At 56.0% G+C, this 18,790-nt stretch overlaps 3 protein-coding genes across 6 annotated transcripts in view; 1 reads left to right on the forward strand and 2 right to left on the reverse strand.

The window, feature by feature from the left end:
- Positions 1–2,108, reverse strand: part of SLC39A5 (solute carrier family 39 (zinc transporter), member 5) — a 4,301-nt gene extending 2,193 nt beyond the window's left edge. The window contains exons 1-4 of the mRNA XM_004692442.1: positions 1,825–2,108; positions 1,212–1,392; positions 400–562; positions 53–222 (exon numbers count right to left, since the gene is read on the reverse strand). Coding sequence (XP_004692499.1) covers positions 53–222; positions 400–562; positions 1,212–1,392; positions 1,825–2,108 — 798 coding nt within the window. The remainder of the gene's footprint in view (positions 1–52; positions 223–399; positions 563–1,211; positions 1,393–1,824) is intronic.
- A 1,269-nt stretch (positions 2,109–3,377) lies between these two features.
- Positions 3,378–7,612, reverse strand: NABP2 (nucleic acid binding protein 2). Of its 3 annotated transcripts, none has more exons than XM_012732643.1 (8): positions 7,597–7,612; positions 6,734–6,925; positions 6,558–6,659; positions 5,994–6,132; positions 5,807–5,878; positions 5,605–5,686; positions 5,466–5,529; positions 3,378–3,799 (listed from the first exon to the last, which is right to left on the reverse strand). In XM_012732643.1, the coding sequence occupies exons 3-8, from the start codon at positions 6,634–6,636 to the stop codon at positions 3,600–3,602; spliced, it is 636 nt and encodes a 211-aa protein (XP_012588097.1). In that variant the 5' UTR covers positions 6,637–6,659; positions 6,734–6,925; positions 7,597–7,612; the 3' UTR covers positions 3,378–3,599. The 3 variants fall into 3 exon arrangements, with proteins under 3 accessions (XP_012588097.1, XP_012588098.1, XP_004692688.2); XM_012732644.1 differs by lacking the exon at positions 7,597–7,612 and adding an exon at positions 7,036–7,113; XM_004692631.2 differs by lacking the exon at positions 7,597–7,612 and having other exon boundaries at positions 6,730–7,113.
- A 1,029-nt stretch (positions 7,613–8,641) lies between these two features.
- Positions 8,642–18,790, forward strand: part of RNF41 (ring finger protein 41, E3 ubiquitin protein ligase) — a 21,968-nt gene continuing 11,819 nt past the window's right edge. Inside the window, exons 1-2 of one of the 2 annotated variants that reach the window (XM_004692633.2) lie at positions 8,642–8,812; positions 11,020–11,203. The gene's annotated coding sequence lies outside the window, so the exon portion shown is untranslated. Of the gene's footprint in view, positions 8,813–8,904; positions 8,977–11,019; positions 11,204–18,790 lie in introns of those variants that run through there. The other variant, XM_012732545.1, reaches the window with a different exon arrangement.

Raw genomic sequence — 18,790 nt, forward strand, 5'->3', positions numbered from 1 at the left:
AGGGGGCCGGGGCTGGCGGCCCCACTGGGGCAGGGGGCCGGGGGCTCCATACATGAGGCAGCAGGTGCAGCAGCGCGTCCCCACAGAGAGTGCCCACGGCCAGGGCCCCCAGGAAGCCCAGCAGGGGCCGCAGCAGGCGAGGCCCCGCGAGCCGCAGCAGCAGCAGGGAGAGGGGCGCCGGGAGGCTGAGCAGCAGCACAGCCAGCGAGCTGTGGGCCAGGGCTGCGGGGAATCAGCTGGAGTCAGGTCGGGGCCAGAGGGAGGGGCCGGTGTGGGGAGGGGCAGACGCCCTGCGGGGAGAGGCGGGCCCCAGCGAGACCCCTTCCAGACTTTGGCTCAGGACCCACCCGCTCCCTCCAAGAATTCGGGGCGCCCTGGCACCCACTTTCCCCCACTGACCAGACAGCAGGTCCCCTGGGGGGCTTGGGGCCGGAGCCTGGGTGCAGACACGGCTGTCGAGCTGATAAAGCAGGGCTGGGCACAGCAGGGCAAACTGGCGCGGGGTCAGAGGAGCAGCAGGGCTCAGACCGAAGTTGACCAGCAGCTGGGAGCCGTTCAGACACTGCGGGGTTGAGAGGCGTCACCGGGAGGCGCAGCAGCTGTGACTCAGGTCTTTGCCGTCTGCCCAGTGAGTGTCGCGTGGGCCCCGGTCAGGGCCCTGCCCTCACAGCGACAGGGACGAGGACTTTGCAAGACCAGCGCATTGCTTCCCGGTGAATAGGCAGCCTGGTGGGTGCGCTGGGGAGCCTGCCACTACTCCCCCCCCCCCCCCCCGCCCCGTGCTGTGCTGAAGTGGTGGTGGAGTTGGTGGGACTCCTGGGCCGCCCACTGCAGAGCCAGACAGGTGAGAACCTGCAGAGCCTTCCTTTCAGCAGCCCTGTCGCGTGTCCGCCCGCCCTCGGCTGAGTGCCTCATGGGCCTCCCAGTCTTCCCGGGTGGAGACACCCACCCCACCCTCCTGCAGGGCTCCTCGCCAGGTAGCCGTCCCAGGTGCTCCCTGGCTGCTGCTTCGCCAGGTGCGGCCCCTAAACCGGGTCTCACGGGCCCTGGCTGTGGGCTCTCTGCCCCGCCCAGAGCTCCTGTCCCGCTATCGCAGTGACCCGCGCCGAGAGCCTCTCTGGGTCTTTCTTCTGCAGCTGCTGACTACTGGCTAAACGCGTTTGGTTCTCGAAATCCCATGGCTTCCTCCCCTCTCTAGAGATAAGACTCACATCCTCATTCAGATGGTCAGCCAGTGAGTGGTCCAGCAGCAGCAGCCTGTGAAAGAGGCCTAGGCCCGAGGGGCCCGGCCCACGGGGCGGGAGTGGGGCCTTCTCCTTCAGGTCACTCCACCCCGGGGGGCCCAGTGGCAGCCCAGCCCAGACATCCACATCCAGCGTGGGGTCCTGCGGCCTGGAACGGACGCGGTAGCAGCACGTCAGACTGGCTTGGACACCCCCGCCCCCGGCTGCTTAGGGGGGCAGGACGGTCAGCTCCTGGCTGAAGTTCCTGGAACCAGAAGCTAAGGATTGTTGCTTTCTAGGCAGGCCTAGGAATGGGGGCTGCAGGGCTGGAGGTGACAGAAAATGGGAGAACAGCCAAGAACGCTGTAAACTGGGAGCTGAGTCAACCTGGAGACGCTGGGCATGGGACTAAGAATAAAGAACTCAAGGGGCCAGGGGCTTGGAAGCAAATAGAGAGCCAAAGGGACTGGAGGGGAGGCCAGGGGTCCGGGTCAGAAGAACGCAACTCCGCGGTCTTCCCCGAGGAGCGAGGAGCGGCGCTGGTGCGAACACCAAGACTTGGGGCTGTGGCGTTGGGGATGGAGGCGGGAACGTTTACTACCTGTGCGTGGAGTTGTCTCCAGCTGGGGGTGCGACCCGACCGGGTGGAGGGCCGGGGTGTCCCAGGCGAAGCCCCTGTACTCTGCCCAGCCCCAGGCTGTGCAGCAGCCGCGCGAGGCCGCCCGCAGTCAGCGTGCCGTTCTCCCCGTACAAGCCAAACAGCTGGGCCAGGTAGTGATCCTGCTCCTGCTCTGCAGCACCCAGGTCGGGGGCTGAGCCCCTGACCCCACCCAAAGCCACCCAGACACACAGGCCAGCCAGCAGATGACTCGTGGGGGGCCCCATTATCGGGGGCGGAAGTGGGCTGGAGGCTCTGGTTCTGGCTTCTACTGCCCCGGGAACATCCTGAGCACTGTGGCCTGGAAGAAAAGGAGGAATGTGGGGGCTCCTGCTCTGCCAGCCAGCAAAGGCCTGGGGGCCCTCACTCCTCGGAGGACCCCCACTCCAGCCTCCTGGGCAGCCCCCCATCTGCCAGCTCCTGGCATGAGCACGCGTCCTGCCTGGTCCGGAGCTGACCTTTCACCCCACCCCGCAACCGTCCCTCTAGCCTGTGCTCCACCTCGACACACCCTTCACCCAGGGCCTCACCCCGCAGGCAGCGTGAGCCTTCAGCTCTGGCCCCGCAGGCCTCGCTGTGGGCGCCCGGAGGTTCCAGAGCCAGGGAGGGAGCCTGGGTTCAGCCTCCTGGTGACCAGGTGGAAAGGAGGCCACGTCAGAGAGAAGGCTAGTGGACAAGCCCCCCCAGCCCACCTGCCTGGGGCGGGGCCGGGGTGGAGCCAGTGTGGGAAGGCTCACATCAGTGAGGAGTTAATGGTTCACTGGTCTCTGGGGTGGGGGTCAAAGGTCAGTCTCGGCTGGGCCCGAATAGGGAGGGGCCACCTTTGCCCCTGCAAAAGCCACATGGCACGGAGAGCCTGGCCTTCTCCAGAGACTCAGTTCCCCACCAAGCCCGGTCCGTACCACGTGCGCCCGCCCACCCACCTTGCGCTGGCACTGGGCTTGACCCAGCTCTAGCCCGCAACCCCCACAGGCCCCTTAGGGACCCAGGTGCTGTCCAGCCGGAGAGTAGGTAGCAGAGGTAAGTGGCAACCCCGGAGGCATGGGAAGGAGACTGTTTTTAGCGGTTCCTTCTCCCCAAGAGTCAGAGTCAGCGTTCTGGGACCCGAGGGCCAAGGAAGGGGACTCGCTGGCGGGAAGGGATGTGTCCGAGATCCCCGCAGATGCCGGCTGCAAAGCAGGCTGCGCGCTCTGCCTGGGCAGCTGGCCTGGGGGCTGAGGCCGGCATTACCTGACAGCGGAGGCAGGAAGACACCCAGAGGAAGGGGCAGCCAGCCCTTCCTGGCTCCAGTGTGGAGGGGCCAGGCGGCAGCAGCGGGCAAGGGTCACCTGGGCGGGGAGGGGCACTGCCTTAAAGGGGCAGACGGCTTTGCCCGGCCTCCCCACCTGCAGCTTACCTCCCTTCAGCCTCCTAGGGACCCCTGGCCCGTCCACTCGCCCCACTGCTGACCTCTTTGTTTTCACAGAAAAAGCACAGGCGAGGGGGGTGGTAAAAAAACAGCCCAGTTGGAATAGTAACTTTTATTAAGAAGGAGGGGCTCGACAGGTTTCCACCTCACACGCGAGACACGCCTCTAACTCATTTCTGGAGCAGCAGAGGCCCTGATCCCAGGGGACAGGTAACCCGCGGAGGGGGGGCCGGCCTGCGCCCTGGCAGCGGCAGGCAGCCAGCCAGCCCCAGGCTGTCTCGCTCGCTGGGGACACGGGGAAGATGCAGGGCTATCTCTTACTGCCCCTCCGGGTTTCCTTGCCGTTGCTGGCAGCGGTGCTGGAAGGGCCCGGAGGCCCAGCGGGGGCGTGGTTGGGCTGGCTTCGGGTAATTCGGGTGCTGGGCGGGTGGGGGGGAGTGTGAGGGGGGTGTGGGCCGCCGCCAGGCCCTGGAGGGGCATTCAGTCCGTTCCCGTTTTGGCTTTCAGAGGCTAGGAGGAGAAGAAGAGACCAGGCGTTAGAGACCTGAGGCAGGGGAAGCCCAGCCCAAGGCCTCCAGAGACCTGCAGCTCCACAAACATATTAATGCCAAGGCGACTATGCGCAAAGGCTGAGTGGTGGTGTGAAAGGTGCCCCAGATGAGACTTGATCGTTCTGGAAGTTGCTATGTGAGCCCAAATGTTTTTCCTCTTTTTTTTTTTTTAAAAAAAGATTTATTTATTTTATTATTATTTTAAAAAAGATGTATCTGTTGGTGAAAACAAGAGCTGGGGTGCAGGCCAGAGGTGCAGGGGGTAAGAGGATTCCCCAGAGACAGAGTGGGGAGCGGGACAGGCAGACCCATTGAAACACACTGCTGAGGGGAGCAGCGGGAGACAGGAGAGGTCTGCTGCGCCCTGTCGTCACTCCCTGGCCAGGGATCAAACTCTAGTGGCTGCAGAGAGCTTCATAGTGCTGGGCTTTCACCCTTCGCACCACCAGAGAGCCCCTGTTTTCCCTCTTTTATTCAACATCTACAGCATTAGGGACTAGACCTAGAACTCCTTAGTTCTAGGCGCAAGGACTGCCGACGAATGCCCCTTGAGCAAAAGTGACTATAAAGCTGGAGAAGCATAGGAAGGGGAGACCCGCAGTGTCTGTAACATGTTCACTTTGGAAAATCCAGATAAGAACAAGCAAAAAGCTGACCGCCTGTGTTCTGACCCCTCAAAGGAAGTGACATTTTGGTGTCGTTTTAATGTCTGACTGGGCTGGGTGATGCAAGCCCGTCCAAGTGCCACAGCTTCCCGCGTTATGACCACCAGCTGTCTCCTTCAAAGGCTACACCTCCTCAAGGCAGGTGTTGTGGCAGTCCCTGGCACAGGACGGGCGCTCCGTGAGCGTTAGACAGAGGCAGAGGCCCGCCTTTCGCACACGCGGGCCACTAACAAGCCTGCCTGGGGTAGAAGCCGTTAGTAAGCAGTTCTCAAACCAGACCCCTACCAAGTTGTGCTGGCCTACCAGACCGAGATGTCGCAGCAAAGCTAATGGCCTTTCCTCAATTCACAGAAAAAGTCAGGGGAGAGCATAGACAATGTAAGTTTTTATGACACATATATATATATTTTAAAACCTGTTAAAACTTTGTGTTTACCTGTTAGCAGATGACAAAATAAATGAATATAGGAAATGACTACAGGGCAAATAAGCTTCAATATGCCATACTTAAATATTTTTTGTGAATTAACGGAATCTTAGAGCTGAAAATATACTAGTCAGATTATTATATAGTCATGTTACAACCAGGGAGGGACCCCCAGGGCGCAGCAGACCTCTTCTGTCTGCCCGCTGCTCCCCTCAGCAGTGTGTTTCAGCGGATCTGCCTGTCCTGCTCCCCGCTGTCTCTGGTGAGTCTCCCACACCCACACCTCTGGCCTGTACCCCAGTTTCTGCCTGCACATATAAATAAGTCTTTAAAAAAATATACCATCAGAGCACTACCAGTGATGAAAACAGGTCCCCACATCTTTTCACTATGGGGACCAGCAAAAGAACTGGTTAGAAGGAGATACCCTGAACGTAGATTCCTGGGAACACGGTGGGGATGGAGAAAACGCACCGTCCTGGGCTGGAAAGTGGGGGAGAGCTAGAGCCCGTGGCGGGAAGGGATCACGCTACCTGGAGAAGCAGCGGAGGGCCCAGTGGCAGGCGTGGGGGCTGCGGGGCTGCTGTCGTTCTGCACCTGCAGGCACAAGTCACACACTCAGACGTCTCGGCCCCACCTGCTCCCTGCCCCACCCCGGGGCCATGGACTCACCATCTTGCTGGGGGCCTGCTGGGCGCTGTACTCTGGGTTTGGCTCACTGAAGTTAGGCACCTCAGAATAAACCATGCAGAATCTGCGAGGGAACAAAGTGGCCAGACTCAGAAAGGCCCACAGATGCAGGACCTGGGCTGCGCCTCCCTGCACGCCTCAGACCCCTCGTCGGGCGCATCCATGTGCCAGCCCCCTTACTCACTCTCCAATCTTCTGAAGGTCACCCCCGCGGCCCGTGTACAGAGTCAGACACCCTTTGAACACTGAGGCGTACCTGTGGGGGCACAAAGAGCTTGACTCAGAGAACCCAGAAGAGTTAAGGGAACAGTTAACCCCTCCTGTCCCTGGCTGTTCTGCCCCCGAGTGCCGGGCGCTACCTGTGAACTTACCCTTTGGTGAGCCGGATAATGTCCCCAGGCTGGATCAGATTGCCCACGTCATCCCAGACGGAGATATTGATGCTGCCTGTTTTGTCGGCCACTTTGCAAGTGCGAACCTCGTGCCCGTCCTTTGTCTTGGTCACTCGGCCTGGAAGGAACAGATAAAATTGGAGTGGTCAAGGAAATGGGAGCGGTGGTGGTCAGAATGAGACCTCGATATTGGTGGGGTGAAGACAAAAGCATGTACACAGGACAAGCTAAATCCTGGGCACAGGATGGTGATGGGAGTGGGGAGGACAGTACAGGGCGGGCACCATGGAGGGTCCTGAGTGGACGCGGCCCCAGCAGCTCTGGGGACTGAGGCCGGTGTGCAGTCTACGCTAAACTTGACAGGACTCTCTAGCAAAGGTCTAGGAGAGACGGGGCATGCCTAAGGGGTGTCACGGGGGGCGTCCTGCCACTCTGGAAGCACAGTAGGAATGGGGCTCGCGTTTTCTCGCTTTCCCCCCCAAGCCCCCATGCAGGGAGGGTCACGGCGGGCTGGTGGGGGGCTACCCCCACAGCATCGCCAACCTGTCTCCAGCACAATGAAGATGAGGTTCAGGTTTTTGAGCCCAGGCTTGATATCCTTCACGAAGGTCTCCGTAGTCATGCTGCCCGGGCCTCTGCACCCCACTGCAAGGGAAAAGGGATGAAGGCGCCACGCTTGGAATCCTGCCCTCATGCTCCACGTCCCACGGCCTACCTACCACTCCGGGCTGGAATCCAGGCGGCGCAAACCGTCTAACTCTTCTCAAAGGTTAGGGACGCACATCCCCCGGGGCCTCCAACTTCAAGGTCCGCATTCGGGAGGGTCTCCACATCGGCGTCTTCGAGGCCGCAAGGCCCCGTCCCGGGATGCTCTATTTGTCTTAAGCCCCGAGGGGGTCGGGGGCAGGCGCCTGGTGCAGAGCCAGGGGATGGAATCTTACTCTCCAAGCCTCCGCGAGCGCGCCTCCGGAGCCCCCAGGACTCGGCGCATCCCCAGGGCCACCCGCAGCCCACCACCCACCCAGCCGGTCCGCCGGACAGTGCACGCCCGCCGCGCCGCCCGCAGGGGGAGCCACCGGCCCCGCGGCCCCCGGATGCCGCCCGACGGAGCGCGGGAGTGCGGACATTCCCGGAAGTGCCCCCGGCCGGCCGCCTCCGGCCAATCAGCGCCGACCTGGCGCGCCGCAGCCGCGTCGCCTGCCCCTGCCCAGCCAATGGCGAGCTGGGACGCGCGCACCGCGAGCGGGGCGGACTTGAGCTTTAAAGGGGCGGGCGGCGGTGGGTCGGCGGAAGGCTGACCAGCAGGGGGCCCCTGGCGCCCTCGTTTTCCTTTACTTGTCGGGGAGCATGTGTTCTGGCTCAAAAATTTTCTCTTCACGAGACTGACACAGTGAGAAAAAGTACCAGGGTCTCGGAACTCCGCGGACAAAGTCTGCAGCCCGGCGCCGCACTCGGCCGCCTCTATTGACAGGTCTTGGTGTGCAATCGCGTTTTGCAGATGAGGAAGCCGAAGCCGTGCCAAGCAAAGCCCCGCTCGCTCCCGGCAGGCGGCTGCCCCCTTCTCCCACTGCCGCCACCCCACCTTCTCGCCCGCCTAGACGGGGCGGCGTCTCCGGGGAGCGCCACGCACACCTGGGCCCGGCAGCAGGCCGTTCGCTGCAGCTGCAGGGGAGGGGGCCGAGAGGACAAAGAGCGGCAGTTGCGGCCGCTCCGTCCCAGTTCACACGCACCCGACGCCAGGTCGGGGCCTTCGCAGAGCCCGAAGCTTCCGTCCCCTTCGGTACTCGAGCCAGCAAGGAGGCAGCTAGCTTCGTGGGCCGTGTTTCCGCCAGCCACGTCACTAACGTGCGCTGCCCCTGACCGTGACATCCCCAGCAGATACCACTGACCCTCCGACGGGCCAGCGAGGCCGCCGTCAACGCCTTGGTTAGTGAAGGCCTTTGCCCTGGACTCCGCCCCGACTGCCGCGGAACCCAGGCTCTCTCCCGCCCACACCTTCGACCACGCTGTGGCCTCCCACGGAAGGAAATCACGCCACAACCCCGGGAGGGCACTGCAGCGCCCTCCTGCCCCCTCAGGTGTCCCGGGGAACTCTTAAGAGTGTCCCGGAGCGCCGCGCGGATGCGGCAGTGGCGCGGCGGGGCGGGGGCGGGCAGCCCCGTGGGCGCCCGAGATCAAAGCACTGCGGCTAGACACGCCCGCTCCACCCCGTGGCCGCCGTGTTGCCCAGTGTCCATTCCCATGACGATGAGTCATAGGGCCGGGAGCTCCAGGACGCTAACCGCGGCTCTGGGCCGGGAGCGGCGCCGGAGGTGACGCTGCGTGCCGGCCTCCAGGCGACGGCCCCGCACCGTCCGCAGCCCTGAGACGCGGGACTCGCGCGCCCTCCAGAGCGGAGTCCGGGGGCTGGGCCCCGGCGTCCACGAGGGCGGAACGCGGAGTGGCCGCCCCCAGGGGCTCAGCCCGCAAGGATAGCTGGCGCCGCAAGACTTCCGGCCCTGCGGAGGCCCGCGGCCTCCCGCCCTCCTCGTTGGCCACTCGCGGCTGCCCGGCGCCCGCCGAGTTACACAAGGGGGTGGGGCTTGGTGACGCGCTTCCGCCGGTTGCGTAGCAGCGGTGGGCGGGGCGAGGGGCCGTCTCCGCCGGAGACCAGTGGTCGGAACCCTCTTCCTCCTCTTTCCCCGGCCACCTCCCTTGCCAGGAAAGGCTGGGACCCGGCTCCGGGGCCGTCTCGTGAACGCTGCGGCCCCAGCTCCAGCCGGGCCGGGGCGCGGAGAGCCCCGACCGCGTCTAGGGCGGTGCGTAGTGCGCCTGCGCGGCTCCCACCCAGCGTGGGGAGGGCACCGAGGGGGCGACGTCCCTGGAGGGCTGGGGCGGGGGCTGGAGCCTGGAGGTCAGCGGGAGGGACGGGTGTGGAGGTGAAAAATGGAGGAAGGGAGCCGCCGCAGGGAGGAGTCGGGAGGTGAGGACGGGGCGCCGGAGTGGGATTTGGGGGAGGTCCGTTGGGCTGGGGCGCCTTCAAGCAGCGCGGGCGGGGACCTGGGCCAACCCCGAGGCATTTAAATGGACAGTGATTGACGGGCCGCGGAGGGAGGGGAACCTTCTGGGGGCCAGTCTGGCTGGGGCGTGGGACCCGAGCCCCCGCCCTCGGAGCGCCACGGCTTGGCTCCTCTCCCGAGCCAGGCGTTTGGCAGCGTCTTCTCCCTCCATCCTTCCCCGCTCCCCTCCCACCCCCAGGACGGACTCTCGCATTCCTGACATCCCTCCCCAGCGTTTGCAGCCCGCTCCTCTGCGGGCTCACGCACCGGAAAGCCTTCCGGTCCCGGACCGAGGGGAAACGGGGCGGGGGGCGGCTTTTGAAGCCCAGAAAGCTGACTGGGGTAAGGCTCTGTTGCTGGGCCCCGTGGACGGTTTTCCCAGTCAGGGGCTGACTTCATTTCGCTAGTAAATGTGGCTCTAATGAGACCGTGAGCCACTGTTCTTGGGAATTTTGCTGCTCTGACCACTTCCTACACCGGTGATTTCCGAGTCTGACAGTAGCGTGTTGCTGGCTGATCGTTCTCCCCCAATTAGGTGTGATGCAACAAGGTTATTTCCCTGTGTCCAGCCAACCTTGTGGCCGGGCCTGGTTCCCAGAAATTGAGAAAAAGAAACAAGCTTCTTAGAAGCATTTCCTTTCCTGCCCTTGCTACTCATATTTCATAGGCTCTTGCTACAGATAACAGCTTACCTGAGGAGAGCAGTGTCAGTATGCTTTCACATTTATTATCTCATCTCATCTTTGGGACAACATATAAGGTAGATAAAGTATTTCCCTTACAGCTAAAAAAAGTGAACTACAGAAAGGTTAGATGACTTGTTTAGAGTCATAGAGTTAACAGAACCCAGGCCTTTGACTCCTGGTCTTGTCAGTTGAAAACTTGTTTTGTTCTGGCCAAGGGATCACTGAAGTAGGATGTACTTTTCCAGCATCAACAAGTACTTGCTTTCTGAGTAGCTCTGGAGAGCTGAGTATAGCCAAGGGCACTGGTTCCTGGAGACACTTCCTGAGGTGTCAGTACATATGTCAGGCTGTGGGGAGGTGGTGGTTTTCCGCAGGGAGGAAATATTGTACCCTCCTGTGTTATGAATGGAAATACATCAATTCCACCTCGTGCCCCTACACTCCTAGGCAGCCAGGTACAGAGGGCATTGTATCTGTATAGCCAAATGTCACACCGCCGTGGGACTCCGGGGTGCATTGAACCTCCACTCTGGTATGTCTTCTGTGTCAGAGTCATCCTCCTCCTCCCTCCTAGCGTCTAGTTACTGACAGGTGACGCTGAGGAAAGGAGTTTACAGGTGGCTCTTCGCTCAGCACTCTGAAGGAGGCCAGACTCCCTCTGCCTGGCTGCATCCTGTCAGTCAGGAGGTGCTGGTTAGCCTAATCACACACTTCCAGGCCTCCTGGTCACCTACCCTGGTGTCCTTTCCTGCTTCACTGCCCCTTAATTTTTTTTTCCTTTGAACTATTCTCTCATGTTTTCTGGCCTGGGAAGTCTCCTTGTACCTCTCCCCACCTTTTTGAGTGTGTTCTCCTTTTGAAGTACTATTTTCCAATGTGGAGGGTGGGCCTAGATTTCTTCCTACATGAAATCATTTGTGTGAAAGCAGTTTGGAAACAGCAAATGCTAAACGCTATGCCTTACAGTGGGGCTGTGCATCGGACAGCCACAGAAATCACCTTACGTCTGTCATGCACCAAGAGAACCTTTCTCCACTTCTGTATCTCCTCTCTCCACCTTTCTTGCGCCTCTCCCCTCTCCCTGGGTGTTTGAATCTCCTGGACCACGGGTTTGACTCCTCAGCCAGATCTGTCACTCTGTAGGGGTAGTCCTGGGTGCCCAGGTGTCATGATGGAGACATGTCACCCTCCCCAGCCACCGCTACACCCAGGTGTCGGCCTCACTGCCAGGTGGAGGCAGTCCCCCTGACTTACCTTGTTCCTCCTTGTCTCTATTAACAGAGTGCCTCTGGTGGTGACATCACTCCGTCCCCGTGGCGATGGAGCGTGTCACTAGGAAGGAAGGCTCTGTCGGAGAATAGCCAACAAGATGGCTTACTGGGCGCGTCTCCTGAGTGGCACTGACTGGTGGCATCAGGGGGTTGGAGCCTCGTGAACAGGGGACCTGCCCCCCAACGCTTGGAAGGTAAAGAGCTGCCACTCAAATCCCATTAGATCTTCAACACTCTTCTCTGCCAATTTGGGTTCTTTTTTGCTCTCGAAAACCTGATCCTTAAAAACTCCTTTCTGCAAAAAGCTTTCACGATGAACCCATCTTGGCACGTTTGTGTCTTACATAAACTCTTAGTTCTGACAGCTTGGTGAATCGCTTAGGAAATTTTGTCTTTGCATTTTATATTCTATATGCACAATCCTTGCACTCAAGCCTACAGCTAAGTTTGAGCACAAGGATTGTTCTCTGCCTCCCTGCATGTTTCCGCGGGCAAGAGGACCTTCTGTATAGGGTGACAGTGAGGGTAGGGGTAACCTCACGAATAGAGCATGATACTGGGGTCTTAGTGGAACGTCCTCACCAACCCTGAAGGCTGGTAGACCTCACCTTATTTTTAATTAAAGATTTATTTATTTGTTTATGCATACAAGAATTGAGGTGTAGGCCAGCAGTGTGGGGGTGACAGTACCAAATTTAACTTCAAATTTAGAATTCTGGGAAGCTTTGTCACAAATATGAAAAAAAAACAGCAGCAACAACAATCTCAATCTCCATGAAAGCTCCGGCTCAGTCAGTAGTGCAATGTGGACAGTCAAACCATAACCTTTTAGTGTTTTTTCTTGATAACTAAAGACTCTTTGTCCTCAGAAAACCTTAATTTTCCTAAACTTCCATTTTCCTGAGATTGTCAACCCAAGGGAAAGAAAAAAATATATACGCAACACAGCCTTAGAAGTACCTGTTTTTAAACAACATATTAAGAGTACGAATTAGTTATTGCGGACCAAGAATTATCCATGTTTCAAAACCAGTGTACCAGCTTTCATTATAGTTTTTCTTTTCCAATATCTAGAGATACCATATAAACCAATCTATAACACCTCGAGTGCAAAACAGTTCAGCACATGGAAAAGACATATCTGGACATGCAACATATAGACACAGAACAGTTATGTAACTGCAGTTTTTACTCCATAGGCCGAGAAAAACATCAAAAAAAAAATGTGGAGTGTTGCTGGCAGAAATCACAGGTTTCAGTTGTCATCCTACAAACCTAAGACTTTGGAAATAGGAAGAGGAAAGTTTTATTAATTACAAGAGTTATGTGATTTTTAGTGTTTAAGCATTTTCATTAGTTAGAAGTCAATCCTGGGGTAATAACTTTCAAGCAAAAGTAGTCATCTTGTTGTTAGCCACTAAGGTAGCAATCCTTGGGTTTCCTGGAACAGAACCTGAAAAAGCAAAATAAAAAGTCAGCAGTTAACTTTCAGTTAAAAGGAGTCATCTCCTTACTTCTCTTAGCCACTTTGGGACAGAAGCTGGAAGAACAAATTCAACATACAAGTACAGGTTGCACCTCCCCACATTAGGGAGAAACCACAACAGCACAGGTGTGAAAACCTGGTGCAATGACGTCATACACTTTCCACAACAGACCTTCCTCAGCAGGAAGCAGAATCTTAGACAACTGTAAAATAGCAGAGGTCACACACACCAAAAAGTCCAAAGTCCTAGCAACTTAACTTTCATTAAGAAAGGAAGTGGAAAATCGGGAATAGGAGCCTTCAAGAACAAAAGCTTCCAAGTTTTCGAGATACCAGCCAAGGGCCTCAGATGCCATCTTTGATCTGGCCACATGATCCAACCTACTGCCATCTTTTAAGTAAAAGTGCTACACAATTTCCACAAATCAAACCTCTTAGCAAGTGACTACAACAAAATTGTACACACACACAGAGAATCTTTGACAAGACCCAAGCTAGTTTTTCAACAGCAAATCTACATCTGAAAAAAAAAAAAAAAAAAAAACTAGAGAAACAAAAATCACATTTGTGCTTACAGTTGCCAGTGCCACAGGGAAGCCAGCTTTCCCTGCAGGGCTGACTAGCCACGGACGGCTTGAATCCTACCACATTAGGCACCAGATCTGTTACAGTGCTGGGGAGAGGCACCCCAAGCCCCTAAACCTGCCTGTTCTAAATAGGTTCTGCCATCTGCCTCATCAAGACAAGACATAAGAGCTTTAATGGAAAGGAACTTTAATACAATGAGTGTGCAATACAGAGAAGACAGAGTGTCATTTCTAAATCAAACCCCCAAAGTTAACCGTCACCTCGTGGGTAAAAGTCTACCCAAGAGGGACTGCCCAGAGCAAGGCCTGAGAGCCGCCACAAGCCTCAAGCACCTTCTGTCTGGGACCCATAGAAAAGGGTCAGAAATGGCCAGACAAGTCTGGGAGGAAAAGAGCAAAATGAAAATCAAGATAAACGCTGCCATAGTCACTTCCCCACAGTCTCTCACCCACATCTGTTTCAACCAGTCCAGAACTAAGAAGCAAACAACAGTTTCTTCATGTGTCTCTCTGCTCCCTGCGGCTCCCTCAGGTCTCCTGGTGCCATCCTGCTTCCTTCCTCTTGAGACTCCTCTCCAGATTCCTCTCTTCTCTGCTCAGCTCCATCCTCCTGGATGGGGCAGGGAACCTGGAACCTTCCCCTTTTCCTGGGTCCACCCTGTTACACGCTCACCTCACAGTGAGGAGGCTGAGTTCACAACAGCTTGGTGCCCTCAGAGGGGGGATGGCCTCGTTCTAAGGGATCCCACTGGTTAAATAACAGTGATTACTTCCTTTTGCTTAAAAAGTCAAGAGAATCACCTAAAGCTGGGCCCTCGCTGGTGGCACAAGGGGTTGGGGCTCAGCACTGGGGCTGTCTGTAGCGCTGCAGCGTGGGTTTGATCCCCGAACGGGGAGGTGACCCATGTGCTAGGGTGGACATCTCCTGTCTCGTCACTGCTCCCCTTAGCAGTGTACTTTGATCGGTCAAGATGAATCACCTGAAGAGAGTAAAGTCAGTTAATGGTACAGTTCAGGTACCTTCTAGAATGTCATTATTCCTTCTTATTTCTGTGTGCTGAATCTTAGAATCATGGAAGTTTTAGAATACCTTTGTGAATGGAGCCAAGATGCTTCATTTCATGTGGGGTCAGGAGCCGATGTCCAGTTGGGTTAAATAATTTGCTCAAATGCATTTCATCAGTGATAGAGGTGGGACCAGAACTCAGGTTTCTAGATTGGTGAGTCAATTCCAGATCCACGCCTCACTGGGAGACGGAGCTAAAGGTTTTAGGGACCCCTGCGTGACCCTTCACCAGCTCCTTTCTCGCGGAGGTTGAATGTCCGAGAAGTCACCTGTTTCGGGGACACTGGTTTTGGAGCCCTTTGCCCGTATGTCTGGGGGTCTGTAGTGGTTGGAGAACCTCAGCTCTCTGTGTCTGTTAAATTCAGGGTTTAGAACGAGCCACTTGGCACAGGGCAGACGATGGCACAGGTAGCTGGCTGGCTTTTTCCCTGTGTTTTATACAGAATTGGTGGCCGTCTGTGCTCTTACCCTAAGATGGAGATTCTTGCGTGGGTGGCTCCTCTCATGTGTCCTGGAGCGAGAGTGAACACGTGTGCGCGGATGTGGTTGGCACGGCTGTACTTGGGTTCTGGAAACCCCTGAAGAGAGACTGAGTGTTCAGGTTTCATTAGGAGTAGTCTGCACACTTTTGTGAAACCCAGCTCTGGGGCAGACCAGAGACGACGACTCCTACGTGGTCAGCTAGGGGCGTTAGCAAGCGCCGGCAGCGCTTGTGTTTACAAGCCTGCGGACCAGCAGTGTGGACACTTGGCAGCGCTGAGGAGGTGACGCGGCATGATCACCGGTAGGATGGGGCTGGGCCTGCAGGTCGCACTTGGGGTTCAGGCGGCTGGCAGAACTCAGTGCTGCTTCAGCTCTGCCCCTCAGCCTGAGGGACACCTTCTTGCAGCTCTCGGAGACTCCAGGAACCGGCTCTGAGGTCCCTCAGGTCTGCTGTGGTGGTGGGGGTGGGGGGGATCACACTGGAATGACAGGTTGCCTCTGTGTCAGCCGGCACTAGAGCTGGAGTCCCAGAGAACAGAGGGCATCAGGGAGTCCCCAGGCATTCGGTGCCACTGGGCCTACTGGCCGCTGGCCCGAGGGGAGAGCTGGCTTCCGCGTTGCCTATGACCACCTCTTGTTTCCCCAGAAGAGAGTGGGCAATCCCCTAATCAGATTAGAAAGCTAAATTTCCCCTTAATTCTTGAGACCACGCCCCTGAAAGGAGTGGGTTCTAGACTGGTGGGTAAATAGGAAACTCCGAGCAGATGAGGGGCGGGGGTGGGCTTGAAGGAGCGCCCCTTGTCCTGAGGAGTCCTGTAAAAGCTGCCCTGTGGCTGAAACCTGGCGCCCCCCACCCTCTGGCCGCCTCTGCGCCCAGTGAGTCAAGCTCCTGCTGTCTGCTTTGGGGGTGTGGGGCCTTCTGAGGCATCGGTAAGATGATGCCGCACTGATTTACAGTGAAAGTGGATGAAGCAGAGTGAAAGTTGCCACTGTTTTCTGCATCACCCCGAAGAACAAGGGAGAAAGAAGTGCCACTTTAATTTTTGCCCCATTCTCTAAGTATAAATGACTTTGAAAAAAGTTAAATCTTGCACAAATATTTAACCTGGATTAAATTATAAAACCTGGATTTAAAATTTATGCTACAGGCCCTCCCTGGTGGCGCAGCAGGTGAAAGCGCAGCACTATGAAGCTGTCCACAGCCGCTGTAGCACGAGTTCAGTCCCTGGCAGAGAGTGGCCCACTTGGCATGGCAGACCTCTCCTGTCTCCCCACTCTGTCTCTGGTGAAGCTTTTCACTCCCTGGACCTATGGCCTGTACCCCAGTTCTTGTATGCATGAATACATCTTTTAAAAAATTACGCTATATATATTACTTTTTTTAAAAAGATCTATTTATGCATAGATCTATTTATGCATAAAAGATCTATTATGCATAGGGTAAAGGCCAGAGGTGTGGGGGTGAGAGGATTCCCCAGAGACAGAGTGGGAAGCAGAACAGGAAGCTCCACTGAAACACACTGCTGAGGGGAGCAGCGGGGAGACAGGAGAGGTCTGCTGTGCCCTGGGGGTCCCTCCCTGGCCAGGTATCAAACTCATGCCACAGTGGCTGTGGACAGCGTCAGAGTGCTGCTCTCCAACCAGGGAGGGCCCACATATAACACTTTCTAAAAGGTTTTTATAAAAGCGGGACTGCTCTGCATACTTGGAATTTTCAGTTCGGGACAGTTTCCCACAGTGGGTAAAAGCTTTGGCTCTGGAGCCAGTCTGCCTGGCTTTGAACCACTTGTTTGCTGTATGATCTTGGGCAATTTTTAGCCATTGTGATTGTTGCTCATTTGTAAAGTGTAGATCGCTGACCTCAGAGTTGTTGAAGAACTAGAAGAGTTAATATGCGGGGATTGGTTAGAATAGTGCCTAGCATCAAGTAATGCACAGTAACTCCTAGTGTCCTTATCAGTCGCACAAATAAAATATGATAGTAGAAAAGGAAAAACTTAAAGCAAAACTGTGAGCGAAATTGAAAGTTTTGTGTCTGCACTTGTGAGAGCTTTTCTAAGCTGTATGTTCTTTATATATCTTCTAGATGCTTTTCAGTATAAATGTGTACACCTAAATGGATGTGATTTTTGTTTATTATGTAAATACATACAAAGAAGTAATTTAAATGACATATTACTAGCGAGAAACAGATATATATTCAAGTCATATTAATGCTACCTGGTATTCCATCTTAATGGTGTAAGAAATTCTGTGTCTTTCTGGGGGTTTTGGTATTTGTTTCTTTTTTGTTATAAATAATGCTTAGGTAAACAACCTCTTGTATTGTTTTCACACTCTTTTTGAAATTGTTTCCTTACACTAAATTTCTGGAAGTAGGGTTACTAGGTAAAAGGGTACATGCACTTTTTAAATATGTTTTTTACTTTATTTGTGCATACAAGAACTGGGGTGCAGGCCAGAGGTGTGGTGGTGAGAGACAGAGTGGGGACTAGAACAGACAGGCTGACTGAAATCCACCGTTGAGGGGAGCATCAGGGAGGCAGGAGGCGCCGTGTGGGTCACTCCCTGGCTGGGAATTGAACTCAGTGCTGCAGTGGCTGGGAGACTTTGATAGTGCTGAGATTTAACCCCTTGCGCCACCAGGGAGGCCCTGCTTCTAATCTTTTAAACCAGTGACCTCTGCCAGGGACTATTTTGTCTCTCAGAAGGTATTTGCCAGTGGGCCTTCTCTGGTGGCGCAACGAATTAAAGCTTAGCACTGCAGGCCCTCCCTGGTGGCGCAGCAGGTTAAAGCACAACACTGAGAATCTAAGGCCGCTTCCGCATGAGTTCGATTCCTGCCTGCCCCGGAGGTGACCACAGGGCGCGGCAGACCTCTCCTGACCCGCCCGCTGCTCCCCTCAGCAGTGTACTTCGTCGATCTGCCTGTTCTGCTCCCCACTCTGTCTCTGGTGTGGCCTCTCGCCGCCCCTGAGCCTCTGGCCTGTACTCTGGCCTGTAGTTCTGTATGCACAAATAAATAAATCTTAAAAAAAAAAAAAAAAAGCTTAGCACTGCAAAGCTGCAGCCACTGCAGCACGAGTTCGATCCCCAGCCAGGGCGTGACCCACAGAGCACAGCAGACCTCTCCTGTCTCCCTGCTGCTCCCCTCAGCAGTGTGCTTCATCAGTCTGCCTGTCCTGCTCCCCACTCTGTCTGGTGAATCCTGTCATCCCCGCACCTCTGGCCTGTACCCCAGCTCTGTGTCTGTAAATAAATAGATCTCTTTTTTTTTTAAAGGTATTTTTCCAGTGTCCAGACAGCTAGTGGGCGAGGCTGGTGTGGCACCCAGCAGTCCCCGGTGCACAGGACAGGCCCTGCAGCAGCAGAGCGTGTTCTGGCCCGAAGTATGCCCTGCTGAGGTCAAGAGCCCTGATCCAAACTTGTCCTGAGAGCCATTTCTAGGAAGTCTTCCGCACCATGCCCAGTTGGACTTAGAGCCCCCTCTCTGGTTTTCCAGGGCCTCGTGCTTATCTAAACCCCATTACTTGTCTCCTAGAGACGAGGTCTTATTAGGCTGAGGGAAGCGTACAGATGGTACTTAGTCAGCACTTATTAAATGGGTATTAAACATGCATGTTGTTTCACAGTGAGGTCTTAAAATCGGGGTTTTAGGATTAAAGGGAAAAGATACCACCCTTACTTGGCCAGCCCTTCTCCTGGCCCTGATGCTCGTATGCTGCTTCTTTGCTATTGCATGAATCAGGATTCTTCCAGTTGTAAAGTGCAGAAACCCAACTCAAAGTACCATGAGCAGAAGAGGGTATGGGGTGTCTCCCAGAAGCCAGATGGCAAGGCAGTTGGGTCTTGCAAACAGACGTGGCACTTAGAATGTTCCAGCTCTCGCCCAGGCTGCCTCTGTCTTTTCTTTTCCTCTGTAGGGAGTTGCCTGACCTCTGTGTTCTTAGTTCACATAACAGCTGGAGAAAGACCCAGTCACTGTTGTGGTGTCCAGCTCAACTCAGGGATAGGACCCAGCTGTCCCAGTGGGGGGCAAGCTCACCCATGGCCACACTAGCCTGCGAAGGCCACACAGTCCCTGCAAGGCAAGTCCTGCTGGCCCCTGTGGATATGCAAGGGAGGGACCATTATTCCTAGCTTGTGGCAGCGGGTGAGC

This window comes from Condylura cristata, unplaced genomic scaffold (assembly GCF_000260355.1).
Source record: "Condylura cristata isolate star-nosed mole 26May11 unplaced genomic scaffold, ConCri1.0 scaffold00034, whole genome shotgun sequence".
Classification (NCBI taxonomy): domain Eukaryota; kingdom Metazoa; phylum Chordata; class Mammalia; order Eulipotyphla; family Talpidae; genus Condylura; species Condylura cristata.

Excerpts from the sequence above, each read along its gene's own strand:
- NABP2 (XM_012732643.1), bottom strand. The coding sequence starts at position 6,636 with ATGACTACGGAGACCTTCGTGAAGGATATCAAGCCTGGGCTCAAAAAC. Across the intron at positions 6,133-6,557 it reads CTTCATTGTGCTGGAGACAG|GCCGAGTGACCAAGACAAAG; the intron begins GTTGGCGATGCT and ends TGTTCCTTCCAG. Across the intron at positions 5,879-5,993 it reads ATTATCCGGCTCACCAAAGG|GTACGCCTCAGTGTTCAAAG; the intron begins GTAAGTTCACAG and ends GTGCCCCCACAG.